The sequence below is a fragment of the Octodon degus genome, unplaced genomic scaffold (genome assembly GCF_000260255.1).
Source record: "Octodon degus isolate 3935 unplaced genomic scaffold, OctDeg1.0 scaffold00209, whole genome shotgun sequence".
In the NCBI taxonomy this organism is placed as follows: domain Eukaryota; kingdom Metazoa; phylum Chordata; class Mammalia; order Rodentia; family Octodontidae; genus Octodon; species Octodon degus.
In genome coordinates, this window is record NW_004524785.1 from 2,502,094 (window position 1) to 2,516,730 (window position 14,637).

At 47.3% G+C, this 14,637-nt stretch overlaps 1 protein-coding gene across 1 annotated transcript; it reads left to right on the top strand.

Annotated features, from left to right (window-relative positions):
- The first annotated feature begins 643 nt into the window (after positions 1-643).
- On the top strand, positions 644-8,698 carry Mtnr1b (melatonin receptor 1B). Its single transcript, XM_004644771.1, has 2 exons — positions 644-863; positions 7,788-8,698. Exons 1-2 carry the CDS (start codon positions 644-646, stop codon positions 8,696-8,698), a joined length of 1,131 nt encoding a protein of 376 aa, XP_004644828.1.
- Positions 8,699-14,637: the final 5,939 nt, after the last annotated feature.

The following is a 14,637-nucleotide window of genomic DNA, read 5'->3' on the forward strand; positions in this document are numbered from 1 at the left end:
GTTATTACTACTACCAGAGCAAGCGCACACATTTTGAATGAGGGGCGCCCAAGCTCCACGTCTATTTAGGTATTATGAGCATTGTGTTTAAATACATCGTTAATTTATTCAGCTAGTGGCTTTGTGCAGTCACCTTAGGCTTCCTGAATACACGAGCGCACAAGAAACCATGGAGATTTATTTCTTTCAACTAAATAGAGTTTGCATCTGTCTTCACACACCCCAGGAGTCCATTGTCCTGGGGGTCTCAGGCTGGCCTTTGTGACACTTGATCTGTAGTTCAGGACCACCAGACCCTCCAGCGGGGAAAAGCTACGTGTGCCTGCCTGTGAAGCTACAGAGGAAATGTGGGGGTCTCGGAAAGGCCTTCCGCTCAGGGCCAGAGGCCTGGCGCTGCAGGCAGCCCGAGGCGAGGCGCGACAGGTTCGCCCTGAGTTCTGGGCAGCTGAGCTAACCCATGCGTGGGCCAGTTGTTCCCTGAGGGCGCTGCTGAAGGACGCGGTCCTTCCTGCGATGTCTGCACCCCAGTCCTGCTCCTGCTCCCGCATTGTCTCCGCCCTCTGTCCACGCTGAGTTATCTCCTGGTGTTCCCTGCTCCCTGCGCTCGTTCCTCGCGGGACGTGGAGTTCGGCGCGGGGCGGCGATGCCGGGGAACAGCTCCTTCAACGGCTGCCAAGGCGGGGACCTGGCCGCGCGCCCGGACTCCTCGGGGTTGAGCAGCACGCTGCCCTCCGGGAGCCCCCGGCCCCCCTGGGTGGCCCCCTCGCTGGCGGGCGTGCTCATCGTCACCACCGCCGTGGACGTCGTGGGCAACCTCCTGATCATCCTCTCCGTGCTCGCGAACCGCAAGCTCCGCAACGCAGGTGAGCGCCGTTCTCGCTGCTGCTCCGCTGAGCCCCGCAGCCGGGTGTGGGCCCTGACCGGGGATCTCCGCCTTTTCTCTCCTCGGTCTCCTCTGCGCGTTTCTTTGCACTCTAACCTAGTGCCTAACTTTGGTGCTACACAGAAGCTGGGGAGCCCCGACTCTCCGCGGTGCGCACGGTGTTTCTGGCGCCCGAGGACGCAGGGGGCAAGCGAGTGCCCGTGCAAATGGGGCAAAAGTTTCCTTGTGCACTTTTTCTTTTGGCAGCCGCCTGCGCTGTCGCGGTGGAAACCTCCTTCGCTCCCCGTGGCTACCCGTTTGTGCCTTGGGCACAGAAATTTCATGGTCTTTCACGCCTCCCTTCCTCCTCTACCAAGCACTGTGACCTCTGCTAGTAGCTATTGGAAATTCCTGGGTGAGAGAATGAGTCAATTAATGAAAATAGGATGACAGGCTCTGTGGTGCAAATTCACTCCCAGGGCCATCTGCAGACCCAAGGCAATGATTTGATCTAATCAGGTTGCAAGCCTGAAACTACTTTCTGCTTTCAAGCCACTTTGTTTGCTTCTCCCTCCTTAACTGAGGACACAAAACCAGGAGAGAGACACTGAGCAGTAGCCCCCATGGAGCACTGGAGAACCTGACGCTTCCAGCCTGGAGAAGGAGCTGGGCGACGACCTGTTTGTTAATTTTGTAATTGCCTATCTTGGGCCAGTGTGAATTAGAAAGCAAAGACAGCAGCAGAAAATCAATTTAAAGCTTGCAAATGCCCTTCTAAGGTGCCAGACCACCCAGAAGAGCCGCTTTTAGTAAATTATTATATGTGACTTTTTCTGGCAGCTTCATGATTTCATTCTCAAAGCAAGCAGTCACATAGGATACCCTAGGATGATTAAGGAGACACAAGCTTTCTAACTCAGGCATCTCAGTCACCACGGCTAATAATACCTGAAACAATCTCAAGATGTTAGTATGACATTTAAAGAAAAATTACACATTAGGAAACCAGCAGGCTGTGACTAGAGAGCAGGGCTTGACATTTTTGATCGTTTTGTCCCTTTCCAGCCGGCATAGTCATAGGCATTGTTCATCCCTATGCTGGGAGGCAGGAGAAAGCAGCTCCCAGCTTACAGGCTTCTGTCACTGGCCCCTTCTTTTCCTCCTTGCTGATGTCTGGAGAGGCCTGGCCAGCTGGGGCTTCACGCTCACCAGGCAGTCTCCTGCCATGAGAAAAGTGGCTACGCAATGCCAGGTGAGTGGGAGCTCCTGTTGTCCATGGAGCAAGGGCACCCCAGCCTCTGCTACGCCAGGGCCAGCCTCACCTGTGCAGTTGGCAGCTCCCATAGAACTCCTGCTGATGGGAGTCAGTGGAGGGCACATGCCACTGACTGTCCTCCACTGGCAAGGCCTGGTGTGCTCCCCTCCTTGCTGTACTCCAGCACCATGAGTGGCACCTAGCCCTGGGGTGGCACCTCACACTTGTCAGCTGTCAGTGTGCTCTTGGGTCCTTGCTACACTTGGGACTTTCCTGAGGGTGTTTAGGGACTCTATTAGTTACTTCTGTCCTTGCTGAGACAAAATACCTGACACCTACGGATAAAGGAGAAAAGACTGACTTTGGCTTACAGGTTGTAGGGATTTTAGTACATAACTGGCTTGAAAGCAGGATGGCACGGTACGGGACATCGCTGAGGGAAAACGACATGGCAAGCAGAAGGCAGCGACAGTGAAAAGCTGTGGCCATAGCAGTGCTTCTTCTGTCCCTTCTAGTCATCCAGTCTACGGCCCAGGGGGGCCTCCCCATTATCCACACCCAGAGCTGCACCAAACCAGTCAGTGGACAAATTTAGTAGCCACACAGCCTGCATCCCAGTGCCACACACCTAATCCCAGTATCATACAAAACAAGCCATCTCTGAGAAGTTCTACCTGCGACTGCAGGAGGCTTTAGGGGCCATCTAGACACACCACAACAAGGACTTTCTCTCATGCCTAGAGGTGCTACTGCAGTCCTTGGTCTCTGCCTCATGTGTTTGATCTCATCACAGGAATATCCCTTCACCAGGCTCCTTCTCTTGCTTCTGGATTATCCATCTTTCCCTTTATATGCCTCCAACAGAGGCCGTGCAGGGCCTCATATTGTAAAAGGAAAACTGCTTAAACAAGCATCATTTATTAATTTTACCATCACCTCATCGTTCCATTGCTACCTCCCCCCAAGCCCTGTGGAAGACGTGTCAATGAGGTCAGTCACTGGAATCTCAGCCTTCTCTCTTCCTTTCCCTCTTCGACCTTCACTCCTTCTCTGGGACATTCCTCCCCTTGCCTTGCCTGATGCGCGCGTCTGGACCTGCTTGCTCTCCAGCTCCCGGATACTCGAGCCCTGGGAACCGTCTTCACTTATAACATTGCTCCCTGGTGGCTCTGCCTTCCACTCTGGTCCTCTCTGGAGCACGCCCTCTCTGTACTGTCTTTGTGGCTTTCCGCGCTCCCTCCTCCGATGCCTGCCACCATCGCTAGGTTCCCTGCCTCCTCCACCTTCACAATAGTGTCCTCTTGTGACACACCTCTGGTAACCTCCCAACAACCAACTCATCTCCTTTCCATCACTTTTACCAGAGGGGGCTTTTGCCACTTCCCCCATACTCCACGTTCTCTGATGAATCGAGAAGGTCCCTAAACTCTCCTGTCTCGTCTCAGTCTTCTCTTTCCTCAAACTCCTCCCCCGAGCCCCTGGAGAATTATGTATACTATGTATGACATAGTGATTGTCTCTCTCTTTCGGCTTCCATGTCCAAGACAGCACCCAACTGTACTGTTGCTCTTTGTCTTTCTCCCCACTGGACTATATAAATCAGAGGCTTTTATTCCACTGCTGCTCCCAGAGCCTGGAACATAGTACAAAGAGAAAGTACCTCTGTAGAAACAAAGGGACACTGCCTAGTAGATGTGCAGCAGTATCTGCGGAGTAAATAGCTTGACCAGTGTCTGCCTGTACACTGCCCGTTAGCTCAGTGACCGAGGGCAATTTAAATCCAACAAACTCTTTTGAGCGCAGAGAAAAGGAGCATAGGATATAGGAAGCTTTCCCTTCAAAATTCTCCTATCTTATAAAGAATAGATGCCGGCTAACTCGTACTGTCCTTGGTTAAAAAACAGAATTCTCAAGGAGAGAAGAGGGAAGGGGTCATGGTGGTGGTGCTCCCGAAGGCAAGTGCTTTGCATGTAGATACTGGGAAGGATTCTGTATTAGAGCCAAATCCCGGGGGGAGGCCTCTTTCCAATACACAACCTATCAGATAGAGGCAGGTGGAATTGAGTCATGCCGTGAATTACTGTCTAAATCTTTATTAGAATCCTGTGCATAGGATGAGGAACAATGCGGTACATGTGCTGATTGAGTCCATACCTGTCTGGGGAAGACCTGGATAAAGAATAGGATCTCCTCTTAATGCTCACTCAGACAGAACCTGGCTGGTTACAGATGGGAGACAATACGTGATTCTGTTCAACTCATTTGGAATCCTTCCAAGACAGCCTGGAGATAGTAGCGTGACTGGGCAGATGAACTTCCAGAAGGAGCTGGTTGCTTTTAGCCTTTTAGGAACAGCCTCTGTGGCAGGGGAGAGTAATTGAATCACTTTACACGTGGAGTTGAATGTGTTCCTCTCTATTTACAAGCTGTTTTCCAGCCTCTGGGGCGTTATTAGGGGCTGAAGCGCATTAACACCACAGAGTTGAACTCGGCTTTCCCGGGGAAACAGCTGGGTGCGCTGGCACCAGCTCTCAGCCCCTCTTGGCTGTCTTTCCTTCTGCTTGCCTGCGAGCCTCATCCTGGAGCCAGCCAGCCTGTCACAGTACTGAGAGGTGGAGTGTGCCGGAGGGAACTGGAACAGGTAGAAGAGTGATGACAGAGAACGAAGCTGGGCAGCTCACCCGAAGTCCTCCAGCCAGAACAGCAGGACTGAGATCACTACAAGTTGCTCTAACTTTCAGCACCACCTCCAGATTTTAAAAGGTGACTTAAGGGGGCCTGGCCCTAGCTCAGGCCTTTAAGTGGCTGCTTCCACAAAGCTGTCAGCCTCAGGTTGCTGGAGTTCAAACCTCACACCTCTCCCGCTGGCCAAAAGTGCCCTGAAGGCATTCGAGGAACCAAAAAAAAAAAAAAAAATCCTTAAAAGGTGACTTAAAATTCTGAGATAAGATCTGGGCTCCTGGCTGTTGGCAGAGAAGGCAGTCAGTGAAGCTGAGAATTAAATGGAAAGGCGCCAAGCCCCTCACATCCCAGATGGACCAGGTAACAACCAGAAAGAAAGCAAGGAGGCAGGAATCTGTGAAGCCACCTGACCCCTGGAATAGCCCAGTGGGAAGGCATCCAGAGGTTGGGCCTCGTAGGATTCTCCACGTCAGGCCACTCGCTACAGTGTCTTCAGAAACAGAGAAGTCTATTTCTCTCTAAAGTGCCATGCTGCCCTTATGACCCCGCTCTGTTCAGCTGCATCCTGTCTTCCGCAGGCCATATTCTAGCTTTGGATGCCAGGGCAATTAGTATGCTAAGAACTTCAAGATGCTAGTGGGCTTCTTTTCCATTCATGCTGAGTAACATAAGCCCCAGACCACTGAGACCAAAAAATGGCCTTCAGAAGACTGGTTTGCTATCTCTGTAGCTAGCAGAATAGTGTGCCTTTGGTCCCTACAGCTTCCACTTTTGTGGCCACGGGAGCCACACTTGCTGGGGAGAGCAGAGCTGCGTATGAGCCCTCTTGCCCTGTATTGAGCTTAGTGGCATCTGTGGACTTTGTCATCTGCTGCTTTGAATGAACCAGAGAAATGGTCCTTTGCAGCAAGTGTCACAAAGCCCCAAGGCTCTGAGTTTACCTCCACAGCAATAATGAGTGTTTTTAGCTTTAGAATATGTTTGTCATTTGAATCAATGTTTGACTATACTTTGGCTTTAGAGAGGAATTGTTTTATGTAGACACTGGTACTTTTTGAACTTAATAGCTAAAGATTCTAAAATGCATGTTTTGTACTGTCAAGTTTTAACCAGCCAGGAAAACTTTATGTAACCAATGATAGTCACTTCATTTTTCTGTATGAATGTAGTTCAGGCTGCAATTTTTAGCTTTCATTAACTCTTATTTGTACTGTCTCAAGTTCATTACTACGTTTAATGGCACCCTTGCCAAGATATTTAGCATGTAAAAAGCAGGTTTTGATTTTTTGTTTAAACAGCTTCATATTGAAGCTGAGACTTATAATCAAGCTGAATGACAGGCCTGGTATGCTGTCTCTTGTTACATGAAGCTATTGCTTAGGGCTGGTCAAATAGTTTAGTGGATTAAAGTGTCAGCAAGCAGGCGCAGTGGCAGGGGGTTCGATCCCCGGGCCTGCTGTGCTGGCCCCACCCCTGGAGCGTGCTGAGATGGTGATTGAGACAGGGCATGGTAGTGTGCACCTATCACCCCAGCTCTTGGGAGTCTGTAAACAGGTGGATCACTACAAGTCTGATCTAGTAGTGAGACCCTAAACACCCTGTAGACCCTTCCTTAAAATACAGAAAATAATTGTTAAAAAAAATCTATTGTCAGAATCTTAGTAAATACAATGTTTTAAAAGTTAATAATAGGGGCTGGGGAGATCGCTCCGTAGAATAAGCACTTCCCTGGAAAGCTCAAGGGCCTGAGTTCAATCCCCATTTCTGAAAAAAGGAAAAAAAAAGTTAATAATAATAATAAAAGACTACCTATGAGTCTTGCAGCCTCTCAGTCCTATGGTTAGTGTAGTTCATGGATGCTTCACTGTGGTAGGGTGAGAATGCACCTTGGGCCAAGGGGAGACTGGGGACACCTCTTTCCCTGCTTTTGCATGGTAGTTGGAGTTGCTTTGCACAGAGTTGCTTCACTTGAAGTTTTATACTGGGTGAGCTCCCAGCTGGCTGGCTTTGGGCCTCCTTTACCCATAACACTTGACGTTGAGACCCTGTGTGTGGTTTTCTGTGGCTCTGGCTGGCTGAGCTTGATGATGCTAAATAAATCACTACTCCGAGGAGAGAGGAGGTTCAGGAAGCCTGTGAGTGTGCAGGCAAAGCAGGGAGCCCCTAAAAGCTGAGACCAGGAGCTCCCAATGCCTCCCCACTTCCTAGGACAGAGAATGCTCCAGTCTAAGTGTCTGTCAACATGGCTATGGCTGACAGTGCTGGCTCTGGACAGGGCCCACAGGGAATGCTGCAAACACATGGTTCTTACTCTCAAGTCCTTTCTTTTATACCAGCTGAGAAATGTCATGCACATGCAAAAAATAGACCTTAAACACCCTTGGGAAGTAGCATGTTATTCAATGGGAAGAAGATCCAGAAGGAGGATACTGGGAAGGGAGGTACAGATTTAGAGATGGGAGTGCTGCTGGTGAGTCCACGTTCCTGACTCTCAGGTTCTCTTCCTCCTGTCCTTGCTGGAGATTGAACAGTGCAAAGTCTCAGTGCATCCGTGCCCATCACGGAATGGTTTTCACTTGTGAGCACCCTCTGTGTCCCTGAGCACTGAGCATTATTTAAGTCTCACAGCTCTGCTGCCAGGTAAATATCACCCCCATCTGGCAAATGACGAAGGTGAGTTTGACAGCCTAAGTCAAAGGCTACCAGACTAAACGCTTACGTCATAGTGAGTATGAGAGATGCAGCTGGAGTCCTCAGCTCTGACTCTAACTGCCATTGCTAAAAGTAGCTGACGGACAGGATGTTCTACAAAAATTGGAATTGCGGGGCCGGAGAGACGGCTCAGTAGAATAAGTGCTTCCCTGGCAAGCGCAAAGGCCTGAATTCAATCCCCGGTTCAAAAAAACAAAAACAAAAACAAAAACAAAAAACAAAAACAAATCGGAATTGAAGGGTCGCCACTGACTCTTGCTCTCTTTCCTGCTTCAGGCAACCTGTTCCTGGTGAGTCTGGCATTGGCTGACCTGGCAGTGGCCTTGTACCCCTACCCACTGATCCTCCTGGCAATCTTCTGTGATGGCTGGGCCATGGGGGAATCACACTGCAAAGCCAGCGCCTTTGTGATGGGTTTGAGCGTCATTGGCTCTGTCTTCAATATCGTTGCTATCGCCATTAACCGCTACTGCTACATCTGCCACAGTGCGACCTATCACCGGGCCTGTAGGCACTGGCACGTCCCTGTCTACATCAGCCTCATCTGGCTCCTCACCCTGGTGGCCTTAGTGCCCAACTTCTTCGTGGGATCTCTGGAATACGACCCGCGCATCTACTCCTGCACGTTCATCCAGACAGCCAGCGCGCAGTACACGAGGGCCGTGGTGGTCATCCACTTCTTCCTCCCCATCACCGTAGTGATCTTTTGTTACTTGCGAATCTGGGTGCTGGTGCTTCAAGCCCGCAGGAAGGCCAAGTCTGAGAACAAGCTGCGCGACCGGCCCAGCGACTTGCGGAGCTTCCTAACCATGTTTGTGGTGTTTGTGATCTTCGCCATCTGCTGGGCCCCCCTCAACTGCATTGGCCTTGTTGTAGCCATAAACCCAGAACAAATGGCTCCCCAGATCCCGGAGGGACTCTTCGTCACTAGCTACTTCCTGGCTTATTTTAACAGTTGCCTTAACGCTATTGTCTATGGGCTCCTGAACCAGAACTTCCGCAGGGAGTATAAGAGAATCCTCTCCTCCCTCTGGACACCACAGAGATGCTTTGCGGAGGTTTCCAAGGGCAGCCACGCAGAGAGGCTGCAGAGTCAAGCGCCACCTGTAGGGCCCTGCACCCTGTTCAGGCAGAGGGACTCCAGTCTGGTCAGAAGCACACTCAGTAGCTGTCCAAAATTCCCCTGAATGGTTAGGAGTGACTCTACTACAAGGCTGAGATTAGACAGCCTGCTTGCCATTCATCCTGCCCACATCCACAGCCCACAGCCTGTGAAACTTGGTGTTGTGGACAAGGGTCCCATCTGGCACTGGGCCTGGCAGACGCTTTGGGAAGAAGCATCGACTGAGAGGTGCTGGAGACACGGCACATACAATGCCAGGGAAGGAAAAGAATGAGAGCTTGCCTGAGGCCAGATGGCTCAGTGCCTTCTGAGGGCTGCACTCCGATTCCTCCTGAACCTCTTTCCTCTCCTCCCAAGGGCCAGTAAGAGTGCCTCTTCCTGTTAGCTGGGAGGAAGGAGCAAGGTGTGCAGTATTAGAAGGTGGGTAGCTGCCTGCAGGCTGGAAGAGGAGGACATTCTTACACTGAGGGCATGTGCTTGCACACACACACACACACACACACACACTGCACACACAGTGTAGCACATGTACCACACCGCAGCTCTCTCTCTCTCCCTCTCCCTCTGTCTCAGCATCATCAGCACAAAGTCAGCTTGCCTCTTTCCTGGTTCCATCAGCTCCAGCTCCATGACTTGACTTGTGGGACAAGCCGTCTACCCTTTTTTGACCTGCAATTTCCTCGACATGAAATCAAAATCATGGTAGTGTTTACCTCTGGGGATTCTTTGGACTGTGAGGGGATGGTGCTGGACACGTGGCTAGCACTCACTACTTGGAAGCTTTTGTTTCTCTAGCTGAATAAATGAAAAGATGCTCCTGAAGAAGCATTTTATTTAAATCATGTATGAAGACAGGAAAGGGTAGGAGGAAGTAGAGCTAGGAGTGGGGAGATGGGAGAAGGGCGGCTCCATCCCAGTTCTGTTCTAATGATCTTGTATTTATGGACTCTGTATGTGTGGAAACTAGTCTTCAGGTAGCACCAGCATAATTGGCAGTTTTTCTTCAAATTGAACTCTTAATTAAGTGCTCTTTGTGGCCTTGACGCAGCAGGAGAAAACAAAAGCATGTTTCCTGACCTTCAAAGAATAGTCTGTTGATAATAGTTTTGTTGATAAATCAACAAAATTATTTGGATGTTTTCTTCAAACTACAAATTGCTCCACATACTTTATTATGTTCAATTCTCGCAAACTCTGGGATGGTACCCTCCATTTTCATAGCAAGAAATGAACTCAAAAAGTGAAATATTTGCCTGAATTTGTAATCCTGTTAGGCTCAGAGTTACGCATAGAGCTAGTCTCTCTGATGGCAGTAAGCTGGAGTGGGTGTTACAGGGAGAGAAGTGCTACTTCTTCCAGCAGTGTCTTGCATGGACCAAGAGCCTGGAGTTTTCTTGGTGTGCTACTATCCCAGAGCTAAGCTGGAGCCTCTTCTTGCCTATGTATAATGCCAGGTGTTTCCACTGAGTGTTGTACTTCGTTGCCTGGTCCCCTGAGTGAGCTCATTAGATGTGCAAATCCCCTGGGCCCTACCCAGACAATTTCAGTTGTGGAAATCTAGAGCATTTTAGGAATCTGACTTGGATATTAGAGACCTTCAACCAAATAATTAGGAAAGAATGGTAGTGCCTTGTTAGGCCCCTAGTAGCTGAGTGTAGAGCACACCAGTGAGGGCTACTGATAGAGACACACCAGAGCCCAGGGCAGGAGTTCGAAGCCTTCTCCTTGGGCCATTGATACTTTTCTCGCATCTGGATGGAGCTTAAAGGAAACTTGGTCAGACATATGTCATTCTCTCTCCTCACTGAGGGAGCTATAGATATTTGCCCGTGATGTCAGATTTGGAAAACAGCAAGGCACCTACATCTTGGCAGTAGGATGTCTCCCCGTCCCTTCCCCATTCCTGTCTTTTAGTGCTGGGCAGAATGCTCAGTAAACAGGGCTAGAAGAAACAAAACCTCTCTTCAGTTTCCTGGCCCCACAGACGTAAGTTAACTGGTTTGCCAAGGCTTGGCACTGACAATCCACTCACTTGACATTTTCTTATATCTTCAGGTTTTAGGGATGAGCCAGGAGCCAAGAGAATGCAGGAGAGTGGGGAAAGCCTGGGCCATCAGATGACATGTATATGCGGTGGGATGATTTCACACTGCAGGGCCATGGTTTTAAATAAAGATTAGTTTTCTGAAATTGTATGGGTACTATTCATCTTCCATTTGTTGATTTCGGACAGTCTAGTTTAAGACGCTACCTTTAACCAGCTCCTTCCCCCATATTTCTAGGGCCATCATCTGTTCCCCTCAGTTATGTAGTGTCTATAAAACCACAGCCATCAGGGGAATGCAAGTCTGGGTCCAGATTTCTGACTGGGTTGACAACTGAAATTATCCAGAGACTGGGCTCATCCTCAGCACACACTGGATCAGGCATCCCAGAGAGAGAGAGAGACAGAGACAGAGACAGAGACAGAGACAGAGACAGAGTCAGAGACAGACAGAGACAGACAGAGAGAGAGAGACAGAGACAGAGAGACAGAGACAGAGACAGACAGAGACAGAGACAGAGATTCCTCAAGAAAGGACTGAAAACTTCAGCCTGTGAGCACACCAGTCACGCTCACCTTCATCCCCGTGGTCACGACTGCCACCTCCACTCATGGATCCCACCTGCCTATGTGAAATCTCCACCAGCACATACCTCTTCACCAGTCCTTTCAGGAGTTTCTGTTATGTTGCATATATTTCCTCATCAGATTTGTAACTTGGAAATATTTCCTCATGTTTTATAGATTAACTTTCCCACTCAACTGATTCTTTTCTTTATTATGCAAAAGCTTCTTAGTTGGATCAGTGCTATTTCTGTTTTTGTTTTTGTTCCTTGTGTGTTTTGTGCCACTTCCAAGAAATAATTGCCAAGATCTATGCCATGAAACTTTCCTTTTATATTTTCTTCCAGAGATTTTGTAGATTTAAGCCTTAAGTACTTAATCCATTCTGAATTGATATTTGTGTAAGGTATAGAGCAGGGTGTCTAGTTTCCTTTCTTTACATATAGATTATCTAGTGTTTTCAATACCACTTGTTGAAGAGACTATTGTTTCCCTATTTGTATTCTCAGTATTTTTATTGAATTGTAAATAAGGAAATTACCACAACTTAGTAACAGCCATATGTGACAAGCCCACAGCTAACATCATACTTAATTCCATCATACAGAAAAACAAAAACAACGAAGTTCTTTACACACAACCAGGAAGAAACAAGATGAACACAATTACCAATTTTACTCAGCACAATATTGAAAGTCCTGTTCTCAGAAATCAAGCAAATAAAGCACCTCCAAACTGAAAGGACTATGTATAATTGTCTGTATTCACAAAGTGTAAGACTGGGAACTTCTGATAGATGAGGGAAGGGTAACAGAACCCTGGCTAGGCCCCGCCTTCCCAGAGGACTCTGTAGCTTTCCTCTAAAGGATGAGGAACAGCGGCAGGAAAAAGGTGGAGCTATGGAGAGAAAGTCAGAGTGGTTCAGAGGGATGACAAGAGAACTCACTAGCTACCCAAAACTGGCACCTAGACTAAGAATCAGATAAAGTCATCTCATGATTGAGTTGGCCAGTGGCTGAGCTGAGGCACAAAGCTCTCTGCAGCTCCAGCAGCATGTTCTGATCGGAAGAAAGTCTTGTTCCTTACTTTCCAATCTTAAAGTTAATTTTATGCAAACGCTAAAGCTTCCAAAAAAAAATCTATACGTAGGTAACTGCAGATTTGATTGACTCAGACACCCACACTAGAATCGTATCAGGAGAACAGGTGTGCCCTTTCCTGATGATATTTTTCAACATCAGTTTTGACTGTTCTGTCCACAATATGAGTGGCATACAAAAACAAAAATTATAACATGCACAAGGGGAAAAGAATGTGCGATATATGGACAAAAGAAGCATCAACACAAGGGGTTACAGACAGGTGTCACGATTCAGAGATAAATGCTTTAAAATTAGATATGAAAAGTATGGGAGAGGAACCAGTGAGAAAGCAGGAAATTATGTGTGGTGGGAAATTTAGCACAGGAACAACAGCTATGTCAAAAAGAAAAATGTGATGTTGGACACGAAAAGTTTATTTGAAGGGTTATCCTAACATTGAATATAGCAGAGGAAGGTGTAGAAAGCAAAACAGGCAAAGGGAAAAGGATCACGAAACAAAGTCTGGAGAAGAAGACCTGAAAGATTCCAAGAGTCCTCTCCCAGTCCAACAGGAAACAATTACTCAAATAAAGAATTGTGAGTCAAGTGGTAAGTACCAGGGAAGCGTACCTGCATCACCTCAGGATGGGGACCATTCTTGTCTGATACAGAATGGTGGGAACCTCTCAAGACCCAAATTCCAAGTGCACAGCCATGGGCCAGCTTTGCAAGCAGGTCTCTTGAAGAGCAGACTCAGACCTTTAGGTGAACTCTTTCCTGTACATCCCCAAATTTTATAGTTAGTATATAATTCTCTTGCATCATAAGTAAATCATAAGGGAAATAAAATGTTTTGAACTGAAAAATGGTATATCACAATTTATGGAATATAGATCACGCAATACTTAGGGTTCCATTTATCATTTTACAAGCCAATATTACAAAATAAAATGATACAAAATTAATGATCTGTTTCCACTCCTAAAAGCCTGAGTTTTCTTAGGCTCTATGGAAAAGATTCCAAGAGAGACAGAGAGTGGGGGAAGTTTAAGGAAGGTAGCCTGTCATTTTTACAAGATAAAAACATCCTGGAGACTGGTCTCACAGTGAGAATATACTTAACATGATCAAACTGTGTGCCCTTAGAAATGACTAAGATGTGAAATTTTACATGTCTTTTTAAACTATAGTACCATAATTTTTAAGATGAAAATCTTTCAAAACTAAGACCAAAAAGCCAAGTAATACATTCAATATTACCAGAAGCATACTCAATACCCAAGGAAAAAATGAATAAAAATATCACTGAATAGAATACACATATGGTACACACACACACACACACACACACACACACACACACACACTGGCCAGATAGCTCAACGGATTAAAAAGCCTGCTTAGGCAGGTGCAGAGACCAGGGTTCAATACCTGGTGTGCCTGGCCAGCCCCACCGCCCTGGGCGCTGAAACAGTGATTGAGCCTGGGCATGATGGTGCGTGCCTAGAATCCCAGTGCTTGGGAGGCTGAAAGTAGGAGGATCAGTACAAGTCCAATCTGTGTAGTGAGACCCTGTAGACCCTGTAATATATATACACAAAAGATGTTTGTTTTTTTGTTAGATATAAAGAAAATGGAAATTAAAACTGTAATGACATATCACCACATATCTATTAGGACAGCTAAAAGTTAAAAACAGCTACATCGCCATAATTTGTGGGTGTGTAAAGAAACTGGGTCACCCATACATTGCTGCAGGGGCTGTAAAATGGTACAGCTACCCTAGAAAACAGCTGGGTGCTTACCAGCCCTGTAATCACCTGTACTTCTATCTCATCTCAGAGAATGAAAAGTGAATGCTCACACAAAAGCCTGTACACAAATAATCATGAGAGCTTTATTTAAAATAGTACAAAGTAAAACAATTCAGCTAGCCACCCCTCAGCAGGTGAATGGCTACAAACCAGTACAGGGAACACTGTTCAGCAATTTAAAAGGAGCCAACTAATGGTACATGCAGCAACTTTAATTGCTCTTGTTTATGGGTGGGGGAAGCTAATCCCAAACAGTTATGCACCACGTGATTTTATTTATGCAACTATTTAAAAATTCTGGTTAGAATGCAGAACAGAAAATTTAGCATCTCGCCTATTTGTTCGGTAGTGTTGATTATATTCATATTGTTCTCTAACCAATCCAGAGTTTTTCAACCTGCAAAATCGACTGTGTGTATTCACTGAGCAATTCCTCATCGCTCCCCTGACTAGTCTCTGGAAACCATCATTCTTCTTTCTATGGCTTCAACAACTCTAG

Coding starts and splice junctions, on each gene's coding strand:
- Mtnr1b (XM_004644771.1), top strand. CDS start 644: ATGCCGGGGAACAGCTCCTTCAACGGCTGCCAAGGCGGGGACCTGGCC. Junction 864..7,787: donor CCGCAAGCTCCGCAACGCAG/GTGAGCGCCGTT, acceptor TTCCTGCTTCAG/GCAACCTGTTCCTGGTGAGT.